This window comes from Diplotaxodon limnothrissa, linkage group LG10, assembly GCF_057381915.1.
Source record: "Diplotaxodon limnothrissa isolate DT_005_m linkage group LG10, D_limnothrissa_male_GT1.1, whole genome shotgun sequence".
NCBI lineage: Eukaryota > Metazoa > Chordata > Actinopteri > Cichliformes > Cichlidae > Diplotaxodon > Diplotaxodon limnothrissa.
Window position 1 is genome coordinate 4,903,467 of NC_140605.1, and position 12,730 is coordinate 4,916,196.

Sequence of the window (12,730 nt, forward strand, 5' to 3'; positions counted from 1 at the left end):
CTTGTGAAAATATATATTCATTTGAATCCCACCATTGCCATTCTGGATGGTTTTGCCTGTATTGTACAGTTTTCTAAAATTGATTTAATTGATTTAAATTCTTCTTTATAAATGCTTTTATAAAATAGTACAAAATGCCTTCTGCAAAATGTAACTAAAACTTTCACCAGTAGAGGGAAGTGTTTCACTAGAAAATGCTTATTACTTCAGTTGGTCAACACAGTCACTTCCAAGCTAGATGATCCTGGGTTTACACCAACTGTGTGGAGTTTCTCCCTGTGACTGTTTGGGTGGTGCTTCCATGTTTACCATACATGTGGATGGGAGCGTGAATGGTTGATTTTCTCTCTGTTGTTTGCCTGTTGTTTTTACTGTTTCTTTTTTTGGGGGGGAGGTTTGAAAACGGTTGTTTTCCACGTGCTTCAGCTGCTGTTTGTTGCACTACTCTTGACATTTTGAGCTTCCTCTCATGTTGCATTTAGGGTACAGTGGCGTTGCAGTGGAATAATTCCCTCTGTGTCTTTTGTTTATCATCTATGACATCAGTGGAAATCGTAATTGGGTGAATAAAAGATGTGAGGGAGAGTTCATAAGAAACCATGAATCTGTCTGCACTTATACTAGACCGCTAATGTAAATAATGATGTTTGCTGTGAGACAGTGCAGAGTAGAGCAGAGTGACAACAGAGAGTACCTTAAATACCCTGTGAAAAATACCACTTCAATACTGGGATTGGCATTTTAAAAAGAATGTAGCCAACCAATCACAGTTGGGAAAGTTTATTAAGAAATGGTCCCCACTCCTCTGTCCACTTTTTTGCCTTCTCACCAAACAGTTTCTACTTTAACTCTTGCAATGTTCGGGATCACAGCATCTCTGAAGTTCATTTAATAAATCATAATCCTAAACATTGGTAATATAAAAACACATATTGCTAAATTGAGAGGTTTTATATCTGATATAGTGATCTAGCTTTTTTATTAGACTCAGTTGGCATCACTTCTAATCACTTGTGTTGACATTTCAGGCTGAACAGTATTTCCTGAAAATCCTGTCTTGTTCACCTATTTTTTTGATTGCCTTTAATTTTATAATGATCCACTACACAGCACTAGAGAATAAATTTCATTACAGGAGATGGCTTTCACCCACAGGTATTAAACCACTGGAGTGATTTGAATTACTCCAGTGAGTAACTGACAGATTTCAATATATACATGTAAATGGGGGGATTGCAATTATGAATTGGTGGTATATAGATAAAATTGTCTTGAACTGAATTAAATCCATGTTTGCTCCTATCTAAATTTCCTGCATTTCCTACAGGCAGAATTGCAGCTGATCAAGCTCCAGCTGGAAGAAACAAAGCAGTGTGTAGACAGCCAGAAAACAGAGCAGCAAAAACTGCAGAAGATAATATCGGATGCTGATGCTGAGCAGACCCAACAGAAGAAACAACTGGAACAGGTAAAGAAGGAGAAACATAGATGGGTAGAGAGAGACAGAAAAAGACTCTGATTATGTGTTCTCTCAAGGTGATCAGAGAGCGGGACAGCCTGGGCAAGCAGCTGCTGCATAGCAATGACGAGCGTACACTGTTGTATGAGAAGATCAGAATCCAGCAGTCAATCCTAAGCAAGGGGGACTTTCACTACAAGCAGAGGATCGAAGACATCCGCCTGCTCAAGCTGGAGATCAAGAGGCTCAGACGCAAGAAAAGCATCCTTGACAAGACTTTGCCCAACACAGAGGAGCTGAGGTAAAGGGAGGCATTTGTGGCCAATAGTGAAGAAGGAGAAGGAAGGCAAGATACAAGCATTGAGCACAAAAAGGAAAAGGAATGAGGGGACCCGCAGAGCGCAGTATTTAGAGTAAAAGAGCCAAAAGGAGTGAGATGGAAAGATTGTTAGGTAGGAATCGCTGCTGTCAAACAGTAAATTGTTTCACATAGATCCTTTAAAAAATTCCAGTATTTCTTGTGATATTTTCACAATGGATTCATTTTTAAACTCTTAATTAATAGAGTGAAGCAGTAGAATGTTGTTTTTGCCTCCAGTTTGACGGAATTTAAATGGAAATTATGTTAATATGTAATCCTGTATTTTAGGCAAGAGCTGTTTCATCTGCAGAGGCAGCTGCTCAGAGAGAGAGCAAGGAACAGCGTGCTTGAGGAGCAACTGAAGCCGATAAATATTCACAGATGGAGGCAACTAGAGGTGAATGATTTATCCTTGTGTTAGCTCATAACTTTCATAGCACTAGCTTTTCTTTTTCACATGTTCTAAATGACTGACTTGCAGGGGAGTGACCCTGGTAAATACGAGCTCATCCGTAAGATTCAGTCCTTACAAAAGCGCCTGATCGCCAAAACCCAAGACCTTGAGGAACGTGAGCTCTTGTTGCAGGTGAACACCTGAACACTTGTTTTAAACTAACTGATCTAACTAATGATCTTCGCTTTGTACCTGCACAAGCCTCTTTGGATCATTAGTCTTTTGAAGTTTACGCATAAAAATAAGTGTGACTCACAGATGCATGGTCTTCTTTTAAGCCATGTACTTTACCCATAACTTCCTTTCTTTTAATTTTACCATGAAGGAAAAGGAGAAGCTGTATGTGGAGCTAAAGCACATTCTGGCCCGGCAGCCAGGTCCTGAGGCAGCCGAGCAGCTCCAGCAGTGTCAGTGGACCATCCGAGACAGAACCAAAAAGCTCAAGGTCTTGTGCAGAAAATTACAGATTTGTATCATTTGTTTGCGTTTACTTTTTGATATAAATAATGACTTCAATAAAATAATATATATTGTTTTAAAGTCAGAAAATTGGCACCAACATAAAAGACAGTATTTTTTAATATCTATTTTAGACAGATGGCACTGGTTTCTCACATCTCTGACAAAAATATGTTTTTCCATCTTATTTTTCAGGCACTGATAGCAGAGTTGAGGATGCTTGACTCGAAGATGAATGAGTATAAAAGTGAGAATCAAAGACTGGCCACGGAGCTAGCAAACGTTACGAAGAAATACCTAAGTGAGAAAAAGCTCCAAAGGTGAGGCTGATCTTTGTTCTAATTAAAAGCTCCAGTATATAACGCACTGAGAAAACGTTCAGCTGCTCATCCTTTCGTTCACTGTGTGTCTCCTCAGTGAGCAGAGGACAAAGATCAAGGTGGAGCACCCGGAGCTTCTGCCTCAGCTGAGCAGCAAACCCCATTTTACAGGAGGAGGTTTCAGAGTTGATAACCCTGTAAGAAGATAATTTAACTAAAACTAAAACATTCAAAATGAATAGTTCACAAATCATGACATGACCTCGCACCTGTCCATGACCTCAGTAGCATAAGGTTGACCATTTGTTGCTTTCAGTTTTATGTTCTAATATAGTATTTTTGATGTGTGTAAATCTTTGGCAAAATTCCAGCAAAACCTGTACTTAGGTCTTTAAGAGCTTGGCTCTGCAGTACACCAGCATGAATTTATTTATATTGTGCTTTGTTTAATAAGAGTGATTATGCAAATCTTAAAAGAGCAATATAGGTATGAAAGAATATTTGTACGCAGATTAGAAATAGCAGTATGGTTCTGATGGGCAATGTTCCCTCTAAGCTGCGCGCGTGTGCAATTGCGCACTGCTGGCACGGTCTCTGCGCACAGAAAATCTGCATTGCGCAAAAAAAAAAATCTAACCTGAATTGAAATTAAAATTAAAACTTTAACAATTCTGTTTTGCAGTGTTAGTCAGTTAGTGACTGGCTGCTCCCGTGTGGGATTAGAACTACAGTGGGGCAAAAAAGTATTTAGTCAGCCACCGATTGTGCAAGTTCCCCCACCTAAAATGATGACAGAGGTCAGTAATTTGCACCAGAGGTACACTTCAACTGTGAGAGACAGAATGTGAAAAAAAAAAATCCATGAATCCACATGGTAGGATTTGTAAAGAATTTATTCGTAAATCAGGGTGGAAAATAAGTATTTGGTCAATAACAAAAATACAACTCAATACTTTGTAACATAACCTTTGTTGGCAATAACAGAGGTCAAACGTTTACTATAGGTCTTTACCAGGTTTGCACACACAGTAGCTGGTATTTTGGCCCATTCCTCCATGCAGATCTTCTCGAGAGCAGTGATGTTTTGGGGCTGTCGCCGAGCAACACGGACTTTCAACTCCCGCCACAGATTTTCTATGGGGTTGAGGTCTGGAGACTGGCTAGGCCACTCCAGGACTTTCAAATGCTTCTTACGGAGCCACTCCTTTGTTGCCCGGGCGGTGTGTTTTGGATCATTGTCATGTTGGAAGACCCAGCCTCGTTTCATCTTCAAAGTTCTCACTGATGGAAGGAGGTTTTGGCTCAAAATCTCACGATACATGGCCCCATTCATTCTGTCCTTAACACGGATCAGTCGTCCTGTCCCCTTGGCAGAAAAACAGCCCCATAGCATGATGTTTCCACCCCCATGCTTCACAGTAGGTATGGTGTTCTTGGGATGCAACTCAGTATTCTTCTTCCTCCAAACACGACGAGTTGAGTTTATACCAAAAAGTTCTACTTTGGTTTCATCTGACCACATGACATTCTCCCAATCCTCTGCTGTATCATCCATGTGCTCTTTTTTTTTTTTTTTTTTTTTTGCCTGTCCCGTTTAGCTCTTTTGCCATCAGAATTGTTGTCTAAAGGCAAAGAAAGATGCCCAACGGATTTACTTTACCAAATTGACCATCCCAGCCTTGCCGTAATGGTCCATTTGATTCACCTTTTATTGTTTATTTTATTTTCACTTACTGAATATGGGACAGACTTGACTGGGGGAAAGAAGGGGAGAAAGAAAGAGGGAAAGAGAAACAGCTGAGAAGAGGGACGGGGAGAAGGGCAAAAAACATAAACCAACAGAATGAGCAGAAAAAAAAAGAAAAAAAATGCATATATCAATCACCTGGATCACCTGCTGAGAAAGAAAAAAGAAAACAAGCAGAAGAGAACAAGAGTAATAGAATAAACAACATCACAATGATATATGGGAATATGACAGTAAATACTAAATATTAAACATTATTGTGCAGCACATAAGATCAACAGAACACAGTGTGCTTTGAGGTAGGAGCCAAAAAGGGTGTAGTTTGTGGGTGTGATCACCCGTGTGTACACCTGTGAGCATGGACGCGCTTGTTTTTTGTTTTTTAAAAGGTTCCTTCATGTAATGATCTGCTAGAGGGTGTGGGGGGGCCACAGCCCCGTCCTCCAGGGCATGAAGCAGGTATGGAGGAGATCAAAACTCCAGACATCCAGAGGCCCCCAGAACACAAGAGACCAAGGAAGACCAACAGAGGGGCAGCCGCGCCACTGTCCCAGAAAGAGCTGAGGAGAGTCCCAGATGAGGGCTCACTCAGCAGCCGCGGAGCAGAAGCCAGGGGGAGTTGCAGTGACGCGCCCATGAGCTCCGCCGGCAGCCAGCCGTGCCTGAGTGACCGAGCCCCAGGCCGAGAGGCCGGGGGCACCCCACCTCCGAAGTGGCCCGAGCGAGCCCCAGGCTCCAGGCCCCGATAAGCGGCCGCCAAGGAGTGAGCCGGTGTGTACCTGGACGCCCATCCCCAGACACAAAGAACCACCAACGCACCGATGTCTGAGGGAGTCCGCCACTGGCAGGGGAAGTGGTGGTGGGGGGAGATAGGCCTCCAAACCTTGGAGGGCCTGAGATGTCCCCAGAGAGGTGGCGCCTGACACCCAACCTGACATATAGACACAGAAATACAGGCACACACATATACAAACATCCATTCCCACCCTCATGCTCTCATATGCACTTACTCCACACTCAACCAACGTGGAGACAGACATAAAGAGACGCTGTACACACGATCACACTCCCCAAGCGTACTCTACGAACCGGGTCTAGGTACCCTTGCCCCTGGAGGGGGAACTGCACCCAGACCCAGGTGGTGTTACCCTTTTCCCTGCGGTGGGGGGAGGCAGACCGCCCCGACTCCGCAGCAGCAGGGAGGCCCCACACTCCAGACCGCAGTCGGACGGCCAACTCCTCCTCCTATCCCCCCCCCCCCCGCTCCAGCAGGTCGCAGAGAACGGGGGTGAGAGAAGACTCCAAACCTCCCTCCACCCGCTCATTGTAGTGTTGATGCATGTGTGTTCTAAGGTGCATTTAAAACCCAGGAGGGCATGGAGCTACCTGCCAGAGAGCAGCAGGTAAGCGCATGGTCCCTCCTGCTAGCCCTCAATGTCTACGTGTATTTAACCTTGTGCTCTCTGGCAAACTTCAGACGGGCCTGGACATGCACTGGCTTCAGCAGCGGAACATGTCTGGCACTGCGGGATTTGATTCCCTGCCGTTGTAGTGTGTTACTGATGGTGACCTTTGTTACTTTGGTCCCAGCTCTCTGCAGGTCATTCACCAGGTCCCCCTGTGTGGTTCTGGGATCTTTGCTCACCGTTCTCATGATCATTTTGACCCCACGGGATGAGATCTTGCGTGGAGCCCCAGATCGAGGGAGATTATCAGTGGTCTTGTATGTCTTCCATTTTCTGATGATTGCTCCCACAGTTGATTTTTTTCACACCAAGCTGCTTGCCTATTGTAGATTCACTCTTCCCAGTCTGGTGCAGGTCTACAATACTTTTCCTGGTGTCCTTCGAAAGCTCTTTGGTCTTGGCCATGGCGGAGTTTGGAGTCTGACTGTTTGAGGCTGTGGACAGGTGTCTTTTATACAGATGATCAGTTCAAACAGGTGCCATTCATACAGGTAACGAGTGGGGGACAGAAAAGCTTCTTACAGAAGACGTTACAGGTCTGTGAGAGCCAGAGATTTTCCTTGTTTGAGGTGACCAAATACTTATTTTCCACCCTAATTTACGAATCAATTCTTTACAAATCCTACCATGTGGATTCATGGATTTTTTTTTCACATTCTGTCTCTCACAGTTGAAGTGTACCTCTGGTGCAAATTACTGACCTCTGTCATCATTTTAAGTGGGGGAACTTGCACAATCGGTGGCTGACTAAATACTTTTTTGCCCCACTGTATGCCACCTTATCCCAATGATGCGATTCACATTCGTATATACGCAGCTAATCAACGTCGTTGACAGGCTATGACAGCGTCCTTATGTGCCGACACCGGTGTTTTAGCTAGCAAAGCGGCGTGGCTGATGTGGAGTGAAGCCACGTTAATGACAACGTGTACAACCATTGGAGATGTGAGCAGGACAGACGGAACAATTGACAGAAAAAGTGTGGACTTTATACCAGTTTTTAAATTGTGTTGATAGGGCACGAAAAGCAGAGTTATGATAAAAATATCTGCAATGTTTGGTTTTCTTCCTGAATACTATCGTTATTTATATTTACTGCAGGAAGAAACGTAAAAACAGCGTTTTATAGGGAAAACGCTCGAAAGCACTCTCCGCCTGTGAGCAAAAACAAAACCAAAAAACTCCACCCTTTCCTATTGGTCGAAAAATGTACCATGTCGACCAATCAAAGAATGATATGGCAACATGGCATGTAGTTGTTTAGGAAAGGGGGAAGTTTTAGGAGTGACGGCGGTGTTTTGAGATGTGAGAGATTTGCGACGTTAAGCGCAAATCTTGTGTCGTTAGTGTGTAGTGTAGTCAATAGTTTTGTTGTGTGTGTCAGAACAATGAGGCGACTGCTGAATGTTACAGGTGTTACAGCAGTGATACATCTCCTGTTGTCAGACCTGCAGGTATCAGGCTGTTGTTCTCCTTCATCTCATAGTGGACAGAAATTAGTTTTGGAGTGACACAAATAATTTGTGTGGCATCAAATGTGATGCAGAACAGCTGATTGTTCTGTAAATAGTTTGAAATGTTTATTTAAAAAAACACCTTGGCTGCATTTTTAGGTAAACAGCTGCAAAAAACTTTGTTGTTTGCAAAACTCAGTTACTTTTTTGAAGAAGTAACTATATAATTAATTGCCCAACATTGGTCATTATATACTGTATTTTGCAGACAGAGAGTTACAGGACTCTCCCAGACCACAGACTCATACTCATAATACAAGTCAGAGCTTTATACAAAACAATAAATAAAAAAAAGAAAGTTGTGTTTTCAAAATTGGAGTTCAAGTTATTTTTACTTACAATAGTGTTAACACGCTACACAGGTCATGAACAAGATTTTTTTTACATTTTCATTGTAAGTGGGTTAAAGCAGTTAATTAAAAGTAGTCTAACATAAATGTAAACGCTGTAATTTGATTATTTTAATAAACCATGTAACCTGGATGGATTCGATGCTGGCGTGACCACAGTGCACACGTCTAATGTTGCTCACAGTGGTCCAAGTGTCCGCTCAGGGAGTTTGTGTGTTCGCTCAGACACATGAAAAATTAGAGGGAACATTGCTGATGGGCACCAAACAACTTTAGGGTTTATTTATGAAGCACACTATACCTCCCAATAATATATATCTGATGGATATAATGATCCAATCTAACAATTTGTACATGATTGTATGAATGGAAAAGAATAAAGAATCCCGTGTGTTCAGTTTTCACAGCCACAGCATCAGCACAGCTCCATCTGGGCTTCACTGCTTCTCCATTTGACCATTAAACTATACATCAACCACTACAGATTGCTCAGGCAGTAAAACATTCAGTTTCTTCATTTTTAAAATAAGAGAATAATGTGAACATTACTCATGTGTTTTGCAGTGTTCTGATGTGTGTGCTATCTAATCGAGTTCATGATTGTTAAATGTTGTGCTATTCTGAGTCTTGATCTTTCTGGGCTCTGCCATAGATCTATGCTAACCAGATGTTGACTCATCTGTCTGTAAAGGAATTTGCATACATATAAAATGTTTTAATATAAATGCTTTCTTTCGTTCAAACCTCCGTCTTTCACACATTCACTCAGCAGCAGTTTTTGCTTCTAGTTAGTTAGTTTATTGCCATCTAAAGCATTTTAAAAAGACTTCACATTCTGTTTAACAATACAAGCATTAAAAAATTTGTCAAATGTAGTGTTCAGAATCTGTTCAGAATATTGTACTGGAAGCCTATTTTCATGAGATTTAATAAAAAAAGACTTTTATCGCGTTGTCATACCTGATATTAAAAGCTACAGATCTCAGTGTTGCCAAATCCCACTGTAACCCCAGACTGTACTCATTTTTCTGTTTAGGTGTGAAGTCATCCTCTTCCATGTAGGCAACAGAAAATACTTTACCTGTTGCCTGTTTCTACTTTGAGTACATTTCAGAGTCTGTACTTTTTCACTTTTACTCGAGTAAAAAAAGTATTTCAACTTTTACTACAGTATTTTTTAACACAAGTATCTGTACTTCTGTCTGTATTTTTTATTTTTTTTTATTTTTACCTCGGATCATTCAGTTATAAAACGTGAAACATTTCAGTAAGTTAATATGATATCCCTGTCATCTCCACAAGATGTCAGCAAAATACTCACCACAGTGCATTCCATCTACCAAATTACTTAGACATGATTTTATAGTTTTCTTTGCCAGGAATAAAAGAAAATATATATTTAAACTAGAAGGACAGTCAGGAGGAGGATCGTTTGTGAATAAGCTATTTTAAAGACTGTGATCTCATTTCCCATGCTCCTACTCTCCACCAAGTTTCCTAAAATTTGGCTTGGTGGTTACATATAATCCTACTAACAAACAAGCGAAAAAACATACCACTTCATTGGCTCATGCCTTATCAGAAGAAAAAATCTATTATAAATAGAACATACATGTATTTGTTTTCAGCACAGCAACCCAAATGATACCATGTGATCATTATAAGTGCGAGCACAATTATAGGTGCAACCCTTAAAGAAACAGACGTTTTCTGGTGGGACAGTATTACATGTGGCCCTAAAATAAATAATCAGTACATTTTTATAGCAGCTTGGGCACACAGTGTGCAGCAAGTCATGATAATTTAACTGAGTTCGTGTGAAAGTCCTGTGAAAGCTACAGCTGTTTGTTGACGATTCTTCGTGGGTTGAAGGTGTGTTCATCACTGAGGCGTGATAGCAACATGTTTACGTGGAATAACACAGGAACACGCACTCTTTTATACGTTGTGCATTTATTATCCCCATTTTCAAATAAAATACTTTTATTTGTGTAGTAGTTCATGACTATTTGCACACAAATTCCTCCACCCTTGTTTAGCATATATATATATATATATATATATATATATATATATATATATATATATATATATATATATATATATATATATATATATACATATATATGTACCCCGCCTTTCGCCCTATGACAGCTGGGATAGGCTCCAGCGCCCCCCGCGACCCTGAAAAGGATAAGCGGAAGCGAATGGATGGATGGATATATATATATGTATATATATATATATATTTATGGAGTTATTCCTCTTCCAGTGCTGTTACAGTATAACCATGGCAACCAGTCTGGACTGTGTGAGCTGTGTTGCTGTAGTACTGCGAGGCCTCTGACAGGACATGTCTCCTTTCTTCCTTTTTTTCTCTTTTTCGCTTGAAGAAGCAGCTGCTCACGCAGGCTAATGAAGATGGTGTGTGCAGGCTTTTGTTGGCTTGTTGCAGTGCGCATGCTGATTTTACACTGCACGCCTGTGAGCAGGCCAGGGCAGCACCTCCTATGTATTGACGTCATACGCAACACTCCTCTCTGCCTGTGACTGCTGAAGCTGCCAGTTTCAGTTCTAGGATATTATTCAATAACATTTTTTCATTTGTATGGTTGTCACCAAATACAAAATGAAAATATTCATGAAGTGCTGGGTTGCAGGAAAAATGTCCAAATAATATCACAGCATCACTGTTTAAAATAAGTGGGAAAACACACAGAGCATGCACAGAACTCTCTCTGGTTGCTAATTTTCTGTGAAACCTTTAATAAGTCTAGTCCTCTCATGTATTGCTCAGAGCTGGATGTTCCTGGCCGAAGTGAAGATCTTGTTTTGATATTTGGAAACTTGAGCATCAGAGTGTGACAGTAACATACAAACTGTTATGTGAGTGCACATGTTCATACTGGCCCAGATGGACCTTTCTGAAAGGTCTAAACCTTGACCACAGAGTCGAAAGTAGGGATTAACTGGATTTAAATCACAGGCTTGGATGAAAAAGGCATCACATTGTTTATTACTGCTGCCAAATATGAGAAAATGCATCCTTTAAGGAAAAACATGAGGTCATTTTAAGTTTCTTTTTCAAATAAACTTTGGCTGGGAGAAGATGGTTTCTGTATCCTGTTCAATTTGACTTCTTATTCTGAAAATTTTCAACATTTTGTAGATGCATTTTGTAGATTATACCCAGTCATGTTACATGGTATTAACTCATCTAGTTACAAAGCTGTTTCTTTTTAGCACCACTTGCTAATGAGCTAATAGTAACAAACAGTAAAATCTCTCAGTTCAAACATTTCATATGTTTTCTATGTTCTAAAGTAAACAGGTTTGGGTTTAACAGATTTGTAAATCTTGTTTTTGTTTGTGTCTTACATAGTATTCCAACTCTTTGGAATGCTATGTAAACTTTTTGGAGATAGGTAAGTTGTGAACCAGGTTTCTTTGAGCTTCCTAGTTTATCTCAGTATTCCTGCCTTCTTGTGTTCAGGCAGACTTACAAACCCAAAAAGATATGTGTACCATAATTTAAACATATGCAGAAATTCTTGTGAAACCCTGAGCTACTCAAAGATAAATTCATATTTTAACAGGCAGATTGTTTCCCCCTAATCTTCCTTTTGGAACAACTCAAAAGGGGACTGAAGATAAATCTGACTTGTATATGTGAGAAAACATGAGAAAACCTAAGAGTGCCACTGGTTTATATTCCAGTATATGAATCATTACCTTGTGTCTATCTCTGCATTTTCCTTTGCATTTCCATCATCATTTAAAAAACAAAGCATGTTTTTAAGATGTTTTTCGTATATATGTATATATCTATAAATTAATTTTAAGCTATATTTTCCTCTCTGTGTGTTCAGGTCTATGGCAGAATGTCAAAGCAGACAACAAAAGAAAAGATGCTCACACTGTGTGTACACAGTGGGCTACCTCGCTACAAGCATCATCTCCTACCAAAGCCCCTTGCCTCCCCTCCTTCCTACTTCATGAATATTAGGGAATTAATGCTGGCAGGCAGGGAGAGCAGGAAGGGGCTGGGACAAAGAGAGAAAGAGAGGTTAGTGAGGGAAGCAAGCGTGGGGAAAGGGAGGGTGAGGAGAGCTGATATCGTCACAGGACCTGGCAGTGCGCAGGCTCTGAATGAGCTGGGTTGGCTGCCTATTGATTGGAAAACAACGGGCTGTAGGAGGACAGATAAGGGTGTCTGTGGGCTAACGGGTGAGGGTAGGGATACAGACCAAAGCTCACACTACACTTCACCTCCCTGAATTCTCCTCTCGCTCTGTTTTTTCACCCTGGAATGAATGCGACTGCTGCTGCTCATCTCTGGGTTTTGCTGTGAAGGGAGGTGCCTGTTCTTCTTCTCTGAGAAGATCCTGCCTACACACCACGCCAGGACAAAAACGGCTCCTCTAACCACAGGTAATCTGTCTTCTTGTCTGCACTCTAATCCCGATGTCTGTTCTTCCAGCCCTTCCCGTTATTCCGGACCCTCGTTTGCATCTTGCTACCATCTTTGCCTTGTAACCATGGTTTCCTCTCTTCTCTCCCTCCCCCATTACCTCTTTTTTTCCCCTTCCTCTGATGAGCT

The 12,730-nt window shown here is 41.3% G+C and overlaps 1 protein-coding gene across 1 annotated transcript in view; it reads left to right on the plus strand.

The window, feature by feature from the left end:
• The window catches only part of cfap58 (cilia and flagella associated protein 58), a 30,521-nt gene extending 18,114 nt beyond the window's left edge, over positions 1 to 12,407 (plus strand). Inside the window, exons 12-19 of the mRNA XM_085364837.1 lie at positions 1,328 to 1,468; positions 1,537 to 1,760; positions 2,109 to 2,217; positions 2,302 to 2,406; positions 2,600 to 2,719; positions 2,929 to 3,053; positions 3,151 to 3,250; positions 12,000 to 12,407. Coding sequence (XP_085220963.1) covers positions 1,328 to 1,468; positions 1,537 to 1,760; positions 2,109 to 2,217; positions 2,302 to 2,406; positions 2,600 to 2,719; positions 2,929 to 3,053; positions 3,151 to 3,250; positions 12,000 to 12,407 — 1,332 coding nt within the window. The remainder of the gene's footprint in view (positions 1 to 1,327; positions 1,469 to 1,536; positions 1,761 to 2,108; positions 2,218 to 2,301; positions 2,407 to 2,599; positions 2,720 to 2,928; positions 3,054 to 3,150; positions 3,251 to 11,999) is intronic.
• The last annotated feature ends 323 nt before the right edge of the window (positions 12,408 to 12,730 follow it).